This window comes from Mastigoproctus giganteus, chromosome 8, assembly GCF_048544385.1.
Source record: "Mastigoproctus giganteus isolate SK-2022 chromosome 8, ASM4854438v1, whole genome shotgun sequence".
Lineage (NCBI taxonomy): Eukaryota > Metazoa > Arthropoda > Arachnida > Uropygi > Thelyphonidae > Mastigoproctus > Mastigoproctus giganteus.
In genome coordinates, this window is record NC_143582.1 from 46459038 (window position 1) to 46480448 (window position 21411).

The window sequence follows — 21411 nt, forward strand, 5'->3', positions numbered from 1 at the left end:
GACGCAAGAACAGTCTCTTGGTAGTCTCTCGCCTTTTAAAATACAGAAATATCTAGAAAATCTAATAGGATCTCCGAAAACAACTAAGCGTCTTAGATCGGGGGACTTGCTCGTTGAGGTCTCAGATGAACGGCAATCACAACGGCTCCAAAAACTAACATCCTTTGGAGGATTATCGATTACTGTCTCCCCTCATGCTACTCTAAACACCTCCAGGGGTGTGATAGCTGAGTGGGATCTCATAAATCTCTCAGAAGAAGAGTTGAAAAATGAATTGCAAGACCAGGGAATTGTGCATGTAAAGCGCATATACACAAAACGAGACAATGCTCTAGTTCCAACTCGGAATATAATACTAACATTTGACAGTCCCAAACCTCCAGCATCCATCAAAGCAGGATATCTGAATTGTCAAATAAAATTGTATATTCCTAACCCTACACGCTGTTTTAAATGTCAAAAATTTGGGCATTCCCAAAACGTGTGTAGAGGTTCAGCCACTTGTGCCAATTGTGGTTCACGCGAGCACAATCACTCAGACTGCAAAGCAGAGCAGCACAAATGCTCAAATTGTAATGGTCCACATACTACCTATTCCAGAGATTGTCCCCTTTGGAAAAAGGAAAAAAACATTCAACGGGTCAAAGCCGAAAAAAACATCTCGTATCAAGAAGCTAAAAAATCTGTACAGGCTCAATTTAACACTCGACCTAGCTTCGCTGAAGTCGTACAAAAGCCAACTGCGGTAACCAGTACTCTGCAAAGAAAAATAACGACTGGTACTCAAACTGAGGTAACGTTTCCCCCAGACAGATCAATGTCAGATTGGGCTCGGTCAATATTGGAAGCTGTGCCCCTTTCTGGTAAACCATATAAATCAAACAAGGCTGTTAACACACCAATCACTGTTCCGCATTTTACCAATAACCCAGTGTACTCAAAAAGTCTTGATATTACTAATACTGATTCGACTGAAATGGAAGGAAACACTGACCGCGAAGACCCCGTTCTCGATCTCTTCCCAGAAGAAGAGATGGAAACAGGAAGACCGTACTTCCCAAAAAGAAAATCTGGTCACCATAAGCTAACAGTACCTCGGACAGAAACCGAGGACCACACTTTACCCAAATAATGCCCAGTTTTCTTCAATGGAACTGTAGAGGGTATCGCACCAACCTTGATGACATTCGGGATCTCCTTCTCCAGTATAACCCAGTTACCTTCTGCCTCCAAGAAACTAACTTAACAGCTTCTGTCACTACCTTACTTAAACATCATGTTATCTACAGAAAACATCGAGTTTCTCATTTAAGCAATTTGGCGCATGGAGGGGTTGCACTTGTAGTCAACTCCAATATCCCTTCCAGACCATTAATGTTAAAAACAAATCTAGAAGCAGTAGCTGCTCGAATATCCTTTCGTTTTTCTTTTACCATTGTCTCCTTATATCTTCCCCCTAACCAAGACATTTCTTCCACTGATCTTGAAACTGTTATATCTCAGCTCCCTCCTCCCTTTTGCATTATGGGAGATTTTAACGCTCATAATCCTCTATGGGGTGATAGAATACACGATAAACGAGGAAAAATACTAGAAAAGCTTTTAGATAAATTTAATCTGACACTACTGAATACTGGTTTACCCACTTATTTTCATCTACCTTCTGGGTCGAGCTCAGCAATTGATCTCTCCATATGCTCACCAGTCCTTTTTCCGCTGTTTGATTGGTCTGTTCATGACAGCCTACTGGGTAGTGACCATTATCCAATCGTCTGCTGTGTAGAATCAAATTCACCACCTTGTCATAATCAAACTGCCAAATGGAACTTTACCAAAGCTGATTGGGTAAAATATAGGCAACTAGCCATCCTGCAAAAAACAGCTGTTTCAAATATGTAAATAAATAATGCGGTTAATTATGTAACAAATCAAATATTGCTGGCCACAGAAGCAGCAATACCAAGAGTGTCCACAGATCATAGAATAAGACCAAAACCCTGGTGGAACAATGAATGTAATCAAGCTAAACGAGAGAAAAATAAAGCCTGGAATAAATTTCGCAAAAACCCTACCGCCGCTAATCTAGTACACTTTAAGAAAGCCAGAGCCAATGCTAGACGCATTCAGCGTGCAAGTAAAAGAGAGTCATGGAAACGTTTTGCCTCAACTATTACGCGGTCCACTAAAACACAAACCATCTGGAAAAATATTAGAAAAATGTATAATAAATATCCTCCTTCGTATCTATCAATACTGAATATAAACGGCAATGATGTTTCACTACCTCAAGACATAGCCAACACTCTCGGAGAATCCTTTGCTGAAACCTCTGCCGTATCCTCATACTCGCCAAACTTTCAGAAATTAAAGTCCCTTGCTGAAAAGCAGACCCTAAATTTTAACACAGACCAATATTAAATGTACAACTGTCCCTTTACCATAATTGAACTACGGCTTGCTCTTAAGAGCTCGAAACACAGTGCTGCTGGACCTGACGGAATACACTATGTCATGATGAAAGAGCTGAGCGAAAAGTCGCTTTGTGTCTTACTCCAGCTATATAATCGGGTTTTCACAGAAAATACTTTCCCTGATAACTGGCAACACTCGTATGTCATAGCATTATTAAAACCTGGCAAGGATCCAGTCAACCCGCGTCACTATCGACCTATCGCCCTCACCAGCTGTATGGGAAAAATAATGGAAAAAATGGTAAACTCTCGACTCACCTGGGTGCTGAGCAAATACAACCTCATCAATTCATCGCAGTGTGGATTTCATACAGGTAGATCAACTTTAGACCTATTGATACAAATGGAAAACCAGATTCGCAATGCCTTCTTAAGGAAGGAACATTTGACTACAGTTTATTTAGACGTTGAGAAAGCTTTTGACACAGCTTGGTGATACGGAATTCTCCGTGATCTACATGCATTAGGCTTCAGGGGTAATATGCCAAGATTTATACAGAACTTTTTGAAGCAGCGATCCTTCCAGGTCCGTATTCAATCCACTCTTTCCCGAAAATTCATCCAAGAAGAAGGGGTTCCACAGGGCTCAGTTTTAAGTGCCACTCTATTCATTATAAAAATCAACTCAATTACCAAGGTCATTCCAGCCACTGTATTTACTACCTTATATGCAGATGATGTCAGTATATCTTGTCACTCACAGAACATGAGAATGATTGAGAGACAATTGCAAGGAGCTCTTAATAAGATTACAACGTGGGCCACAGATGACGGGTTCCGCATATCACCTGAAAAAACTGTTGCAGTTCATTTCTGTAGAAGACGTAATCTCCACCCTGACCCACTTCTAAAGCTGGGGAACCATGATATACCTGTTGTGCCTACCATTCATTTCCTTGGATTAACTTTAGATAAAAAATTGACCTTTCTTGACCATATTAAAGAACTTAGAACCACCTGTTTCACGAAACTAAACATTTTGAGAGTATTATCAGCTACAACATGGGGTGCTGACTGTCAAACACTCCTTCATTTATATCATGCTATTGTAAGATCAAGGTTAGACTATGCGTCACCAGTTTACAACTCTGCTAGACCTAGCATTTTGAGGGCTTTGGACCCTATTCACCATAGTGGCCTTCGCATTGCTCTTGGAGCCTACCGCACATCTCCTGTGCAGAGCCTGTACGCTGAAGCTCACGATTCCCCACTCTCTATATGAAGACAAATTTTACTGCTAAATTATGCCGTCAAAATAAAAAGCCAACCCCTGCATCCATCATGGAAACATCTATTTACACCAGATTGGGAGAACTTGTATGCCGTTTATCCATCAATAAATCGACCCGCTGGCATACATCTTTGCTCACTACTTGATAGTTGGCAGCTTGACCTTTCTAAAATAGCCACCACTAGTTTCACGACTCCTCCATGGGCATTTTGCCCTGCCACCTGTGATCTGTCCCTTCAAGAATGGGGGAAAAGTACTCTTTCTTCACAGAATGTAAACCAGCTTCATAAATCTCTACTTGAGAAATATGAATCTTATACCATGATATACACAGACGGTTCCAAAACTGATCACCACGTCGGTGCTGCTGTTGTTCTTCCGTCATCAACAATCTCTAATCAGTTACCTTTAGAATGCAGTATCTTTACTGCTGAACTTCATGCCATTCAGATGGCGCTAGAAACTATAAAGTTGAAGCAGTTTACCCATAGTATTATTTTTACGGACTCTCTGAGTGCCCTTCTCGCTTTACAGCAACCAAGAAAGCATCATAACTACCTACTTGGTAATATTCAAAACTTGCTGGCTCATCTAGCTAAGAACACGAAAGTAATAAAATTTTGTTGGGTCGCTAGCCATGTTGGCATACCTGGCAATGAGAGTGCTGACCATGCAGCCAAATCTACTGTGCAACCAATTCATGACTTTTTCAAAATTCCTTTCACCGATTATAAAAGTCCTATAACAAAGCGAAGTATGATTCACTGGCAAACCATCTGGCAAAACCAAGAAGGCAACAAACTCCTTCGGATTAAACCGAAACTCCAGTCTTGGCCATCTAGTTTCCACTCGAACCAAAAGGAAGAAGTCACACTTGCAAGATTGCGAATAGGACATACACACCTTACTCACCTTTATCTTCTCTCTTCCTCAGACCCGCCTTCTTGTCCGAACTGCCATGCTCAAATCACAGTCCAGCACATCATTGTTGACTGCCCTCTCTATAATGGAGTACGGCAGACCACCTTCTTATCAAACTATGCAGCCCAAACCACACCTACTTTGGAACAAATATTAGGCGACAGATCTGATATTAATGCAGTTTTCACTTTCCTAAAAAGGATAAAATGCTATGACAGAATATAATGCTTAAATCCTCACATAGTGCACATATCTCACTTTTAATAAAGCCTTTTGCCTCCTACCATTGCTTGGCGCATAATGGCCTATAGCTGCCGTTGCGCCGTAAAACATACAACAACAACAACAACTGTGACTGTCTTGCTTGTTTGTTTGTTTGTTTGTTATTTGGGTTTTAGGAGCATTAGCAACCAAGGCCATATTGCTCCATGGATATGCTGTGGTCATTCCCTGACCTTTCTGCATCCTCCGTATTTGGTGGTCACGGGCTCGAATCCTCGGTCTAATCAAGAAGCGTGTGCTATGCACTGTTGCTCCTGCCCACCTGGCTATGGAGGCACCAACTGTCTTGCCTTTCTGAAGATAATTTGCTAGCAACACTCCACTCAGCTTCCCAAAAAACTGATGCCATCACCTTTCCAGCAGAGGGAATTGACTTGGCTTTCTTAGGAGCAGGAGAAGAGCTGTATTTCCACTGTTTGGACTGCTCCTTTGTCTGGCTGAAAGTGATGGACCCATATCTCATCCATGGTCACAGATCTTGCCAGGAAATTTGCTGCATCTGCTTGAAAACAATGCAAATATTCACTTGACTTGACAACTCTTGTGTATTTTTGTTCTGCTGTCAGCAATTTTGGAACCCATTATGCTGACACATTTTTCATAACAAGAACCTGTTATGTGGTACACACATAACACATAACAGGTTCTTGTTATGAAAAACGTGTCAGCATAATGTGCATCACATCTGAATGGTACACACATTCAGATGTGATGCCCAAGATGCTGGCAATGTACCATACTGTCATTTGTCAATTGCTCATCACCAGATCATGCACACTTTCAACAACTGGAGTGATGGACATTGCAGGTCTTCCACAGTGTGGGTCATCTTCCAGGCTCTACCCCCTTGTTTAAATTCTGCTGTCAACTTCTTAACCATGGAATAGTAAGGGGCATCCATCCCCCAGTGTTGTAACCATACTCCCTTGTGAATTGCCTTTGGAATTAGTTCCTTTTTTCCCCAAATATTGTATGACTGCACAGTGACTGATTTTTGTCCATCTTTTCACATTTACAAAACTTTGTTGACTTTAGGACCTGTAATTAAAAAATAGATGATATTGAAACTGCATGAAACTTGGTGAGTTACTATTTGAAGCGTTATACATTAAGTACAGCAAAGGCAAGACTATATTAGCAGTGAGGTAAGTGAAGAAAACTTAAGCTGGTATTGGACTTGTGAGGATGGTAATAGACCCAGATGTGGTGTTCTCAGTGGTGTCAAGCAGGCAAGCATTAGAAGAAAAAGGACTTCCCTGCTAAGACTAAAAGTCAAAGAGGAAATAGGATAGCTTCAGTGAAAATATTGAATAGAAAACTGATAGTTTGAGGACTGATTTATACTTATTACTATAGTGACCTGTTATGCTCTTAGGGTATAATAGATTTTGGTGTGATGATGATATAAACTTAATTTAGGAAAACAATTTAGAAATAACTTAGGAAGAATCATATTGTGAGCTTTCTTTGAGCTCTTCCTAGGTGGAAAAATAAAATTAATAGTTCTAAACTGTCATATTGTCTTCTTCCTTCCTTCGCTCTGCAAATAACCACATTCTTCCTTGACCTTTAGTATACTGCGAGAATAACTTGGCAGCGTTGGGATTATTTATTATACATTTCATTAAGAAATGTCAAACAATAATTGTTCAGTAATTTCAACACTGAACCCTGTTAAATTCTATTTATTATCCTGGTCCACCTAGAACAATAGTCAATTATAACCAACCTGTACCTACCCACAAATGGCACATTGTTCCAATTTATTCAAAAAGCATTCATGTGTGTGTGTGTGTGTGTGTGTGTGTGTGTGTGTGTGTGTGTGTGTGTGTGTGTGTGTGTGTGTGTGTGTGTGTGTGTGTGTGTATTGAAAATCTGAAACCAAAATATACTATGTGGAAATTATTCTTTCCGTTCATTTCCTTTTTAAAAACCTAATAGCATATAGATTAAAGATTATTTTACTTATTTAATGTACATCCTTGTGACTAGAACACTTGTAATGGAGTAATTTTTACAGATTTTTTTCACATACTGGCCAAGTTGTTTTAAGGTGAGGATTGCATAGTTTTCCTCCTCAGTTTTTTATTTATTTTTTTTTTTTCCCCACATAAAAACAGGAAACTGTCCCTAGAATATATGTATTTTACAGACATTACATACTGATGCCTTTTAGCTTCCTCAGCACCTAATTATAAACAAGTTGTGCAGTTTTTCATATAATTTTGATTCCTGCCCAGAAACTCCTGTAATTAGTCATGGACTCCATAATTTACCCACAGTGAAAATTAAACTTATGGTTTTTATAGTTACTCCTTTCACTCTTGGAGTCACCTTTTTAAATTAGAGATATATGCTCAGGTGAAATCCCAAGAGGAATTGACGGCCTGTTCTGCTGTTTCTTTAATGTCACTATGTACATTCCACAGTACCTTGTACCTTTGTCACATTTAAGCTTTCAGCTTGATAACTCTTCTTCTGATCCATTTTCAGTGATCACACAGTTGTTTAATTCCATGTACCTGTTATCCAGACCAATAATATTATCAAGGCTGAAAGAACATTTACATGTAAATATTGATGCAGGAAATTTATTTAGCTTACTAGCTATCTTATACTGGGCAATATGTTTCACTCCCTTCTAGTGTTCACATGTAAAAAACACTTTACTGTCACTCTTGGCAAAGCATAAGAAAAACAGGCAGTGCATAGAAATAAATGCACAACAATAATGTATCATTTCATAGCATTTTAGCATTAGCAAGGGAACATGATGCAAGAAAGCAGGCTTATATAGCATCAGCCAAACACACACACACACACACACACACACTCTCTCTCTCTCTCTCTCTCTCTCTCTCTTCTCATTTCACCCATCCACCCGCTCCAAATGTTTGTCTAGTACTGCCTTGACAACAGTGATGAGAATGTTGTCATACATGCCAAATGTTTTCGAATCATTTGTGCCGTGAAAACATTTACATACCTGCATGATTAGCACCACTCATAGGAACTAATCTTCCTTTGAATTGTATAGGTGTATTGTTCAGAAATATGTTTTCCAATAATGAAATAGCAAAAGTGTAAGGAAAAACAGCAGACATTATTAGTGAAATTGCACAGATAGGCAAAGAAAAGTTAAGTGATGGATTTGAAAAGGTCATTTTTGATTACTGCAGAAGTCAGCGAACAAAGTGATTCCAAGCTACATCCCATTGATGTAGCTTATTCTATCACATTAAAGAAAGCTTATCACATTAAAGAAAAATCAAAGCCACAGCAGCTTGTTTTTAGTGACAGCACTGGAAGGTGACTATACAGTATAGTCACCTTCCAGTGCTGTAAGGTGACTATACAGTATAGGACATCTTCTTCTGAACCTGAAAGCATGTAGGATTCCTTTAACATGTAAAGTATTGATAATGCCCCTGTTGTGATAGTCCTAAAAACTGAGCAACAATATTAAAGGAGGAAATTGAACACTTGGTTAACTCATTATCTCATATTTGGTTGCTGTGTCATACTTATGTGATGGAAAGGAGGTTGCATACCTTTCTGTGAAAGTGGATGAATGTTTGTTATAAAATTGCAAAGTACAAGAAGCAATAACTAGTGGCATGACATGTCCAAATCTAATTCATGACCAAAAGTTTTGAAAACGCATTAATGAACTCCCTGAGAAATAGAATTTCTGAATTGTACACTTCTGGTGAAACTAATCCTAAACATGCCAAGTATGTTATCCTTTTTCTCTCCTCTCTTCTGGCTTGAATAAACGGATTTTTTCTTTTTTCTTTTAAATGTTATGCCAACATTTGAAAATCTGAACATAGCCCTTCAATCTAATGTATTATGACATCCATTACTCATAGATATTATTGAAGAATGTTATGTGCAAAATCTGTAATACCAAGAGTTTTTAATTTTCTCCTCCCATTTTGGAAGTTGACTACCACAGCAGACTGAATCAGAGGGATGATTCTGACTTAATCATAGGCATCACAGGATTAAAACAAGAAGAGAACATTCTGCTCTTTTCTTCAGTGAGGAAGTACCTTATTGCTGCATGTGGTGCACAAGTTACAATTGAAAAATGATCTTATAAATGCCAAGATATCACAAATTTTGTCAATTGATAGTGCATCATTTTTAAATTTGAAATTTTTAGGGACACATTTCCAATACTTTTTTTTGGTGTCATTAAAGATAAAGAAATAGATGTTTTGCATCATCAGTTCTGGTAGTTTCAGTTGGAAAACCTACAGGATTTTATTATTACAGAAGAAAGAATTGATGCACATGGAAGTCTGGTATATAACACATCATCCCAAGTCATGCTTGGCTTTTTAACAATTTTTCATAACAATCTTGAGCGTGAGAGGATATTCAACCACCTGAGAAAAACAAAAACTGAGTTCAGTTACTTTTCTAGTGAAGCTTTGAAAATGCTTTTGACAGCCAATTTAAGATGGTAAGGTCAGTGTTATAAGCAAAACTTTGAACATTTCTGAAGGGGCAAAGTGTGTAGCAGTATTTTTCTTGAAGCAGTCATAATCAGTCGATGTCTAACAGACAATTCAAACAGGAAGCCACAAACAGAAAAATCCTAGGTAGGCTTACGTTTGACAGTGTACTGTACTAATAAACAATCTCATTGTCTTATTATGATATCAAATGTATAGGTTGTCCATGAAATTTAATTTCTGGTGCAGTGTGGACTTTAAAAATCTGTTTTAGTCCTGTTTTTTTTTTTTTTTTTTTTTTTTGCAAAATAGTTTGTTTTCTACCAAAAAATCTTCAGGTTTTCAAAAGTCAAAAGTTGGCAGCTTTGCATTAGAGATTAGATAATTTTCTGTTTTGTTATTGGTCAATGTATAAAAAGTTTTATTGAAATTATGGAGTTAATGTCATAATCATTCAAGCTTAACACGTTCACTGTCCGCATACATTACATTTTTGTGACCTCAGAAGTCCAGATATGAAACTGTCTGATTAATTAAGGTGTGTGCGTAAGTATGTACATTTGTATAGCTATTTTGTATATTGTATGTAGTGTTTTTTTATGTGGTTTTTTTTTTTTTTTTTTTTTTTTTTTAACTATGCATCATGATGCCTGGACATGTGTATACAAATTTACCCCTCTATGTTCATGAATCACGTATGATTCATTTACAACTACCTGCCACTTTTATTACTTTTCAGGTTATATTGTTGACACTGAAATGTTTCAGTCACAGTCTCGAGTTATTAGCTATTTCTAGTGTGAAAATGGATGGTCGGGACTCAGTGACGAGGAGTTACGAAGAATGTTGGAGGAAAGTGACTATGAACCATTTTCTAGCGATAGCGATGATGATTACGTACCAGATACAGTTTCAGAGCCTGATATTGACAGTGGAAATGAAATGCAACAAATATTGACACAATTGACGGATATGGCAGGTACATCAGGGCAACGTGAAAGTTCTGCTAGTGTTAGTAAAAGTCATTGGACTTACATTGTGATTCGTGAAGGTTCTGCTAGTGTTAGTAAGTCATTGGACTTACATTCGAGACTGTGATTGAAACACTTCAGTTGATACTGAAGTGTTTCAGTCACAGTCTCGAGTTATTAGCTATTTCTAGTGTGAAAATAGATGGTCGGGACTCAGTGACGAGGAGTTACGAAGAACGTTGGAGGAAAGTGACTATGAACCATTTTCTAGCGATAGCGATGATGATTACGTTCCAGATACAGTTTCAGAGCCTGATATTGACAGTGGAAATGAAATGCAACAAATATTGACACAATCGACGGATATGGCAGGTACATCAGGGCAACGTGAAGGTTCTGCTAGTGTTAGTAAAAGTCATTGGACTTACATTTCTCCACCTCAGAAGGAAACTTTCATAGGTTCATCTGGTATCCAAAATATTGACAGTATAATGGAAAATGGTAAAGCTTCTCTAACCTGCATTTATTATAAATTTATAAATGTCATAAAGCTTATGGTGAACCAGACAAATTTATATGCTCATCAGGTTATGAATAGTCAAGAAACAGTGAAAGTAAGAATGCAACGATGGAAAGATACTAATGAAAGTGAAGTGAAAAAGTTTTTGGGATTCATTCTATTCTCAGGTATTGTTTCATATCCGAGTTGGGAGTATTATTGGAAAACAGACCCTATGTTCTATCACCCATTGTTACATAATTTTGGAATGACTTACAATCGTTTTACTAGCCTACTAAGATGCTGGCATTTTGCAGATAACGCAGCAAAACATTCTAATTGATTGTATAAAATTCAACCCCTGATTGATCTAGTAATTACAAATTTATGTAATTTATACTTCCTTGGGGATGTTGTTGTTGTTATCAATCCTCATCTCAGCATTTTCTGTCAGAAATTCCAAGGCTTTCCCATGGTAAAATTCACACAAAAAGGTGTCACGGATGTTACAAAGAAGCAAAAATTGCTGGAAAAAATCCCAAATTGGCTGCCAAGCAAGTTCATACTGAATGTAAATCAAGCCATATTGTATGAAATGTTTTGCAAAATAAGCATAAAAATTAGTCTTTTTTTTTTTTTTTTTTTTTTTTTTTGTACTTCTGAAATAAAATACACTTTTCTTCACATTTCAAAATCTGTTTTATTTACTCCTAACGTTGCATGTAATTTGAAATATCTGATGTAGCTATGTGTAAACTAGGAAACTTGTATGCAGGTTAATTAACTTTTCTAAAAAAATATTTTCTTGTTAATAAGTCCACAAAAGATTAAAAACATAGTTCGGAAGTCCAATTTTTTCAAAATGTTAAGCTGGCAAGGTCCCAGGAATCACATATGATGCCTGTATTTAACTTATTACAAAAAACTTATGCATCACATGTGATTCCCTGGACAGTGACCACATTAAAGATGTACAATACATTTATCAAGCAGTTCTCTTGAAAATTGCTAGCATTAATGCTGTATCGCTCTAGAATTTTGCTTATTAGGAAGCCATTTCATATAAATTAGTATTAATGAAATTAAAAACATTATGTGAAAATTTTGAATGCATAGTTATGCCAAATCATTTTATAGGTTAATTTTGAAATGTCAATACATGACACGATTAGCATTTGTTTTTCCAATTAAAAAAATTTTGCTTATTGATTCCACTTGAATCAGCCATGACATAGATAAATGAGATTAAGCACTCTTTATATGATAGATGATAAGTCAGAAATTGGCAACTGCTTTAATGCATTTATTTGATTTATCATATCTTAATCACATGATGTAACAAAATACTTTGCTATTTAAATGGCTACAGATAATCCTACTGGTGAATCTTTTATTAAACCATCTGATTATTATAGTGGAAGCAAATATACATAACATGTGGGCCATACTTTCAGGATCTATTCCAGACCTTAAAACAATGAAAAAAGTTCATTTAAACATGTCTGATTCTGAATGGTTATGGTGCTATGGCTATTTGATTTTAAACAAGTTAGATAATGTTTTCAGTGTGTTTTATTTCAAATGTATTTGAGTTTTTAATTTGATTTTCATTTTCTGTGATTAATAGAACTGAAAAGTAAATACCAAAAATTAATTAAGTAATATATAAAAGTAATTGCTTTCCTTTCACTTCTCTTCATATACCTAAACATAATATTCATTCAGCTTTTTTTGTAATGTACTTTACTTATTTCCTTTTGAATTTTAATAAAATTTAAATGCGGCACATATTTCACATTCTCTGATTTCAGAAACTAAACAAACAGCAACATGTACTTCAAGTACATGTTGCTGTTTAATTTCTGCAAATCACTGCTACATTTCTGAAATCATTCTGTTGTCAATGCCATATAATGTACTTTTTAATGAACAGTTTAATTAAATCATTCATTCAAAATTAATAATGCCTCACCTGCAGTACATTATATATTTAGATAACTACTACTGTTACCATTTGGGGGGGGGAACTAATTAACAAATTAACCAAAATAAATTAAATATTAAATTAAACAATGAAAGCCTATTCTCATCTTGGGAAAACCCGTCAGCCCTCTGCAAAGTTGTCATGGTACTGCTACTTACATTAAGCAAGAGGACTATAGAATCTTGAAAGACAAATGCAGACCCATAAAACAAATAACTAAAATAACAATTTGGGGTCCACACCTGTTAATCTGCTGAAAAATAGCCAGATGCTCACTGGTGCCTCTAAATGAACTATCACAAAACAGAGAACACTAACTTATTTGCCAAAAACCGCTAATTTAAGTACAGCAAACCTTCTTCAGACTAACTTAAAAAACCAAACATACAGCACCTAAATTTTTGAGTCTATTTAAAGAAGGGGTCAGCAGTAGTAAGAAAATCCATATGATGACTTTTCAGAGTTACTAAAAGTACAAGTGATCACTATTGAGGGCCACCAGCCCATATCCAAATCAATAGTTCATGATCGAGAATAAGTTTGTAAAGAAGACAAATTAATGAATACCCCAACTTCTGAATCACAAATTTATGTTAAAACCAATCCTAAACAAGCTATGCAAGCTAATAATTCTGGGCCTATTATTCTCATCCATGCAGAAAGCCTGTTAATGTTTCTTCTGCCTTGAATAAAGCAGTTTGCTTATTTCTTTTAAATGTTATGTTAATGTTTGAAAAGCTAAAACCAAACTCTTCAGTTCAACATATCCCTTATCCATGTACTGCGGCCATTATTCCTAGATATGATGAAGAATTAATGTTATGTACAAATTTATTTTACCAACAGTTTCAAGTTTACCACTTCTATTTTGGTAGTTGGTTACCATAGCTCAGTTAATCTGATCTTTTTGACTTAATCCTGAGCATTTCTACTGCCAAAGTCATGGAGAGTCTAAAACAAGAGGAAAACATTCTGTTCTTTTGTTCAGTGAGGAAGTTCCCTATGAAAAACATTCTTATAAATGCTGAGGTAGCTAAATTTCATCAGTTGATTTCATCAAATATCACTTTCATATTTGAAACTTTTTGTGGACAAGTTGCCAACACTTCTTGGTGTCATCAAAGATATTGAAATAGATGTTTTGAAGCATCAGGTATACTGTTTTTGATGTCAAACCTACTATATGTTATTATGAAAGAACTGATGTATAGTGGTCTTTGGTTGAAGAATTTGCAAGTACACAAAGAAGCTTGAATATAAGAAATTATCCCAAGTCATGCTTGTATTTTAAGAATTCCTTATAGCAATGTTGAATGTTAGAAAAAACAAACTGAATTTAGATCTCTTTCAGGTGATGCTTTGAAAGTGTTCCTGAGAGCCAAGTCTATGCAGCAGGGCTATTGCTATGAACAAAACTCAGCATTTCTGAAAAGTGCACAGTCTGTAACAGTATCTTTCTCAAAATAATCAAAATCAGTTGATTTATAAATAAGAGTAACTGATTTTGATTGCTTCTATTGATTTCTGAAAAATGAATTTATTTTCAGAAATCCAAAGTCTTAGTAAAGCTGTTGCTTTGGAACATACTGGTAAACAATGTGTGTGTTTGTGTATTTTAATATAATTTTTTTTTGTTTTCAGTACAGTTTAATTTCTGCAGTCTTTTTTTAATTTTGAAGTGTGGACTTTACAAAAACATCTAGCTTTTTTCAAATATCATATATTTTCCTCTTGTTTTTTTTTTTTTTTTTTTTTATTTTGGTGCCAAGCTCCTGCTTTTTTGGCCCAAAATAATGTTTTCCCTTTGGTTACGTTTGCTTGATCTCCAGCTTTTTGAAAGTCAAAATTTGGCACCCACGTATCTAATTAAGGTTTTCAAAATTTGTGTGATATGACAGTATAATAAAGATAATGCTGTTATGCAGAATTACACACACACATACCCTTCTGGGACATCCTTTGACACATTCCTCCCAAGAGATACTACGTATCTCTGGTTCTTTGAGTAATTTAAAGCAAAGCAAAAGTGTGAATAGTAATTTTATTAGGTATGTGTGTGCTTATTCTTATTCATTATTTTTATTCCTTTTTCTTATTCAAAATTCCGTAGCCATTTTCAAAACTCCAAAATTCGAACAACCATAACTCCATAATTGTTTATGGAGGTCGGCAATCTGCGGCTCTTTGAACATGTAACTGTGGCTCTTTAACTTTTAATCCACATGTACGACAAGCGATGTATTTCTGCGGGCAGATATTTTCACGCATGAACTATATTAAAAATAAATCGAGAAACCGTCTGAACAATGCGAGTCTCTCAGCATGTTTAAAGATGAAAATTATAGCATACTTGCCTGATGTTGAGAGACTAGCTTTGTTCAAAATTTGTACCTAATTGGATGTTTGTTATGTTTTTTCAGTATTAATAAATAATATTTCAAAAAAAATATATTTTTTTTAATAAAGCACCTTTCCACTCTATTCCATTTCTTAAACCCTCCCCTCATCCCAGCTTGGGCTGAGGTGTGGCTCTTCGGATTTTTTTTTTTAATTTGATCAAAAATGGCTCTTCGCTCAAAAAAGGTTGCTGACCCATGATGTATTTTCTTGTCTCATAAGTATCCCTTGCATGTCTTGTAATCTCGAATGGCCAGGTTTTCAGGCTGCTGTATATCCCAGTAAAAGCAGTGCAGTAATTACTTTCACCTCTGCCTGTGGCTACTGTTAATCTATTAGTTTGTTTATCCCCCATCCCAGGCTAGATGTTTTCTGACCCACCTAACAGTGCCTTGATAGCATCTGCAAATATTCTTGTGCCCCTTCCATTTAAGTGTATCCCATCCCTGTGGAAATAATTTCTCTCTCTCTCTCTCTCTCTCTCTCTCTCTCTCTCTCTCTCTCTCTCTCTCTCTGTCCTGCTAATGAGCATAGACCAAGCTGAGAGAAATTCTACCCCATGCACCTTGCACAGTCTCTCCAGGGCCTAATTGACTGACAAGGCTCCATGTTCTCCCACCTGTTGTGTTTGGGCAGAATTGCAGACCCTCTCAAATTTATTTCACCTCCCAACTTTTTCTCAGCATTGCCCTGTACTTGTTAACACACTCGCTGCCTTTACATATACAAGCATCAAAAGGCACTAGAAGTAATGTTCCATTGCACATGAGTTCATAAGGCACCTAAACACTGTGCTGTAATCCATGAGTGGCTATTCGTAAGTAGTCAATAAACAAAAAGCAAAGGGACGTGAAATAACTACTCAAATATTGGCACACTGATTGAATTCTTTCAGCAATGCTTGGTTTTTGTTTATAGACTTGCATACATTTTTTTTCTCTCCCCTGTAATAATGTTAGTTTATGTAAACAAATAAACTTTTTATAAACAAAGCAATGTAAGCTGGAACAGGTTGGAATCACAGGAAAAATCCTTAGATGAATAGTGGGATGACTTCAGGGCAGGAGGCAGAGGGTTGTGATAAATGGTTAATTACTCAGATTGGGTTGATGTAAGAAGTGGGGTTCCCCAAGGATCAGTTTTAGGACTATTGTTGTTTTTGATTTTCATAAATAAGATTGATAAAGGGATAGAGGGCGTGATGTCTAAATTTTCAGATGATGTAAAGATTTGTAGAGTAGTTAAAGATCACTGCCAAGCAGAGCGTCTTCAGAGTGACCTAGATAGACTTCAGGGATGGTTAGAATAATGGCAACTATGATTTAATCCCGAAAAGTGTAAGGTATTACACCCAGGGAACAGTAACCCCAAAATAACTTATACACTTGGTGGAGTTGAACTAAAGCCGGTAGTGGAGGAAAGGGACTTGGGTGTTACGATATGGTCAGACATGAAGTTCTGTGAGCATTGTAGACAAGGGAGGCCCATGGTGTTCTATCAATGATTTATCAAACATTTGCTAGTAGAGATAAGGATGTCATAATCCCATGCTATTGTAAGACCACACTTGGAATAGTGGTTCAAGTATGGCGACCGTACCTAAAGAAAGACATTGAGTTCTTGAAAGGCTCCAAAGATGGGTAACTCTCCTGGTGAGATTGACAAAAGGGTGTCCATATGAGGAAAGACTTTGAATATATGGGTTGCAGAGCTTGGAAACTAGGCACCTTAGAGGAGACTTGATTGAGGCATTTAAGGCTCTGAGAGTCATTAGTAAAATGAATGAGGACCAGATTTTCACGGTTATAAATGATTCTATAACTAGAGGCCATAAATTTAAGTTATGAAGGGTGGGGAGATGTTTAGACTGGATTGCAGGAAGTTTTATTTTAGCCAGCAAGTTATAAATTAGAATAAGTTACCTATGTAGGTGGCGGACGCTGACAGTTTGGCGAAATTTAATGGTCAGCTGGCTAGTTACCTACGGGAGGAGGGAAACATGTAGGTTGTCCATTTCATTTCCTTTTATTAATTAATAATTTTTAAAAATTTTCTTCTTATTATTTTATTCTCTTTTTTGTCTGGTGCAGCATAAGCGATAGGCTTCCTTGCACCATGCGGCCATTACTAATACTAATAACATTTTAAGATTTTTCTGATTTACAGCTCAGTGCAAAAGTAAGTGTTTGGTTTTAGTTGTGAATTCCAAACTTTTACTTTTCAAGTATTATTTATGAATTTTCAGAATGATGTTGGATTATTGATTTTTTTCAACATTCTAATAATTATGGCACATTAAAGACACCCTCTAAAATTCTCAAATATGGGTTGCAGTAAACTTGTTAAGAAATTCATCAGATCTCCTACACTTAATATCATTAGATTAAGACTAGAAAATTTGGAACCAACATGTACAACAATATCAACCTTTGTGACCTTAAAAGTGTCATCAACATAAATTCCAGGATTTCAGCTACAGTATTTCCTATTTCCTTGACTCCCTGACATTAGAGTCACCAATGACTATCTCGTGTGGATCAGAGATTTCTGCTGTTGAGGATATTGTTGTGTTGTCTTTTGCTTGAGCTAGCCAGATGAGTGCTTGATGGAACCCTCTTTAATTTTTCAATGAGAAAACATGCAGAATACATCACATTAGAGTCACCAATGACTATCTCGTGTGGATCAGAGATTTCTGCTGTTGAGGATATTGTTGTGTTGTCTTTTGCTTGAGCTAGCCAGATGAGTGCTTGATGGAACCCTCTTTAATTTTTCAATGAGAAAACATGCAGAATACATCACAAATCCTTGATTTGTAAGAGAATTGCTTTTGGCAGTTCTTTCCTAAACCAAAGAATTCCCACTTCTTTGAGCCTTTGCTTTGCTGCTCAAGTCTGGGGTATGATTCCAAGCTAAATTTATGAATACCACACAAAACTAAGAGACAAGAGAATAATATAATATACTATAAAACAAGTATAGCTATTGACTATTGTAACTTATGTTATGTACTATATAATACAGTTACATTATGACAGAGGCACCTCCGCAGCCAGATGGGAAGGAGAGCATCAATGCGTAGCACACACTTCTTGATTAGACCGGGGTTCGAGCCCGTCGTCACCAAATACAGAGGATGCGGATAGGTCAGGGAATGACTACTGCATATCCCGGAGCAATATGGCCTTAGTTGCTAATGCTCCTAAAAAACCAAATAACAAACAAACATTATGAGATCATGTTTGTATTGATATATTTATAGTTTATGGACTTAATAAAATACTGTAGACTTCTAACATAACTATGTGCCTATGGAATTATACAGAAGACTACTAGCTACTAAATTCTATTTATAGCAGTCTATAACAATACTATGTTTGTTTGTTTGTTTGTTTTTCGGTTTTTAGGAGCATTAGCAACAAAGGCCATATTGTTCCGGGAATATGTGGTGGTCATTCCCTGACCTTTCCGCATTCTCCATATTTGGTGGTGACTGGCTCGAACCCCGGTCTAATCAAGAAGCGTGTGCTACGCATTGCTGCTCCTTCCCACCTGGCTATGGAGGCGCAACAATACTATAATCAATATTATGTTTATATGTTGATACTATAACAGTAGCGGCTATATCGTTTTATCGATACAGTACAATGGTATCAGACTATAACTTTCGTTTTCTAATTGAATTGAGAAAAATAAAAATAAGTAATCCTGTAATAGAGTAGAACACCTAAACTATGACCAGCCAGTTTTTTACTTATTTTGTAGACTGTTATTAATGAAAAGACCACACTCTTGCCTACTGAATGTTTTCATATGTTCACTGCTTCTTGCTGCCTTTTCCTTCCTAATTCTTAAGTGGTTTATTTATTTATTATTTTTCTCTCATTTCTTTTCGCCATATAACTATAATACGTTACCACTTACTATAATTTACCTGAAGCAGGGCTAAAAAGAGCCTGCCTTGGGCATGATTTAAGCACATTAAAACCACCTTGGCTCTGTGAATCCAAATTAAACTCCCTTTGCTATTCAACGACATTCCACCTACTTACTTTTTATCAGAAAATATTATCTATATTTTTCAATTAAATTTAAAATTCCATCTATGTTTTTAGCAAGTGTTCCAATGAAATTTGTTAATGGTCAGAAGTAACACCCTTTCATATTTCAATCTTCAAATCAGATCTGAATATTTAAATTTTACTTTTTAAATTTTATTTTTAGCATTAGTATTAGCCATATAGCGCAAGAAAGCCACAGGCTTTTGTGGAACCAGCCAAAAAAAAAACCCACGAAAAACAGGTGGATAAGAAAATACAAATTGTGCTTCCCTCCTCATGTAGATAACCATACAGTTGACCTTTGAATTTCTTCAAACTGTCAGCCTCAGCTACCTGCAGAGGCAACTTGTTCCAGTAATCAATAACTTTCACTGGTTAAAAGAAAACTTCTTAAAGTTCTGGAATTCTTTATAACGGTGAAAATTTCAGTCTTCATTCATTTTACTAACCCCTCTTATAAACCTCGATGAGGTTCCCTCTTAAGGTGCCTAGCTCTGTAGCCCACATAACTGAAATCTTTCTTCATACAGTCACCCTTTTGCCGATCTCATCATGTATCATTTTTGCACTTATTAAAACAAACCCTTTGGTCTCCTTTTAAGTGCTCTTTCTTTCGCATGCCATCCGATCCATGGCCTTTTATTCTTATGCATATCATCCATATTTTTTACTCTTTAGGCAAATCCTGTAGCTATGAGTCATATGACTTTCCACTTTCCTAAACTTACCACTTCAGAAGTGATCTGTTACTATTTGTTGTCTCTCATCTTTTGACTTCATCTTATTGGCTTTGCTATTTTCAACATCTGCTTATGTTTATAATATATGATGTTTTGCCATTTGTCTTTTTTTTATTATTATTATTATTTTAATAAACTACAAAAATATTAAATTTAAAGAAACTTGATTTGCAAGATTAGTGACACTGGCAGTTTTTATCAACATAAAAAATCAAGTATTTTGTATACAGAGCAACTCTTTGTAAGTTGACAATGACTGAAGTATGCCTCCACACCCATCTCACCTGGATAACAATTTCTAGAGATCAAAGAATTTTCAGACCACCACCTAGGATCTCTATAGAAAACCAACAAATAATTCTTTGTGATGCTTGTGTACCTCTAACATTCACACATAGATAATGTCCTGCAACCCAGGTTCTCCTCTACTCTAATTGAACAGTAGCCAGAAATAGGAAGCCCATTACTTAGTATCTAGTTTTGTATCATTATCATTCATTCCTAGCTGGGAATACCAGTCTATAGAAATTATCCTTTGTAGTAACATTAGTATCATTTATTTAGAGAATGGAAATTCAGTTTTATCCATTTTATGTGTTTCTTTGCACCAGACAATGCATAAGTAATTACTATCTTTAATTATTTTCCTTTTATTACTTTTCAAGGAGAAAAGTTTTACAAAACATGTGGCTAATTTGTATATTATTGTAATTATTTGTAATTAAAGTACCTAAAATTTAGAACATTCCAAAGCAGTGAAATGTGCATTTATTTATTTCAAAGAAGACATTGCTTTCTGACTAAGATTGCCTTTTGTAAAGTTCCCACAAATTAAAATTTATAACATATGATATTTGTAAATGTTTAAAACTTGCTATTGATGCCTGATCAGATTAAATTTTTTTGTATAATTAATAGCACTTCTCTCACTTCATATTTTATGTAAATTTGAATTACAGAGATATTTGAATAGCATGTTGGACTCATTGGAGATGCACTATAGCCGTTCTACAGAAAGATCCCATAGTGATAATCGAACATCATGTAATAGCAACAATACTTCTCGTAGAACCCATTATCGCAGCCAGAGTAATGTTGAAAGACCCTGTCGCTACAATTACAACAGTGCAGAAAGATCTCGCCACCACACTCGGGTTCCTGAAAGGTCTCACTATAGGAGCCACAGTAATGTGGAAAGATCTCATAATCATCACTGTAGAAATAATGAGGTAAACAATATCTTATTTTTAGCAATTTTTTGTGATAAGTTACTTTTTTTCCCTTTGCTGTGTCCATTTTACATCATTCCATCCTATCAGCCTCTTGTATAATTTTCAGTTTAATTTCCAGGCTTATTTCTGTCCATTTACATTTTGTTGCCATAATGCTGC

General features: G+C 36.0%; 1 protein-coding gene across 5 annotated transcripts in view; it reads left to right on the forward strand.

Annotated features, from left to right (window-relative positions):
- Nucleotides 1-21411, forward strand: part of LOC150081506 (uncharacterized) — an 89670-nt gene that overhangs the window by 48181 nt on the left and 20078 nt on the right. For all 5 annotated transcript variants that reach the window (XM_090379345.1, XM_090379344.1, XM_090379347.1 and 2 more), the window contains one exon: nt 20980-21249. In XM_090379345.1, the coding sequence (XP_090235471.1) occupies nt 20980-21249 (270 nt within the window). The remainder of the gene's footprint in view (nt 1-20979; nt 21250-21411) is intronic.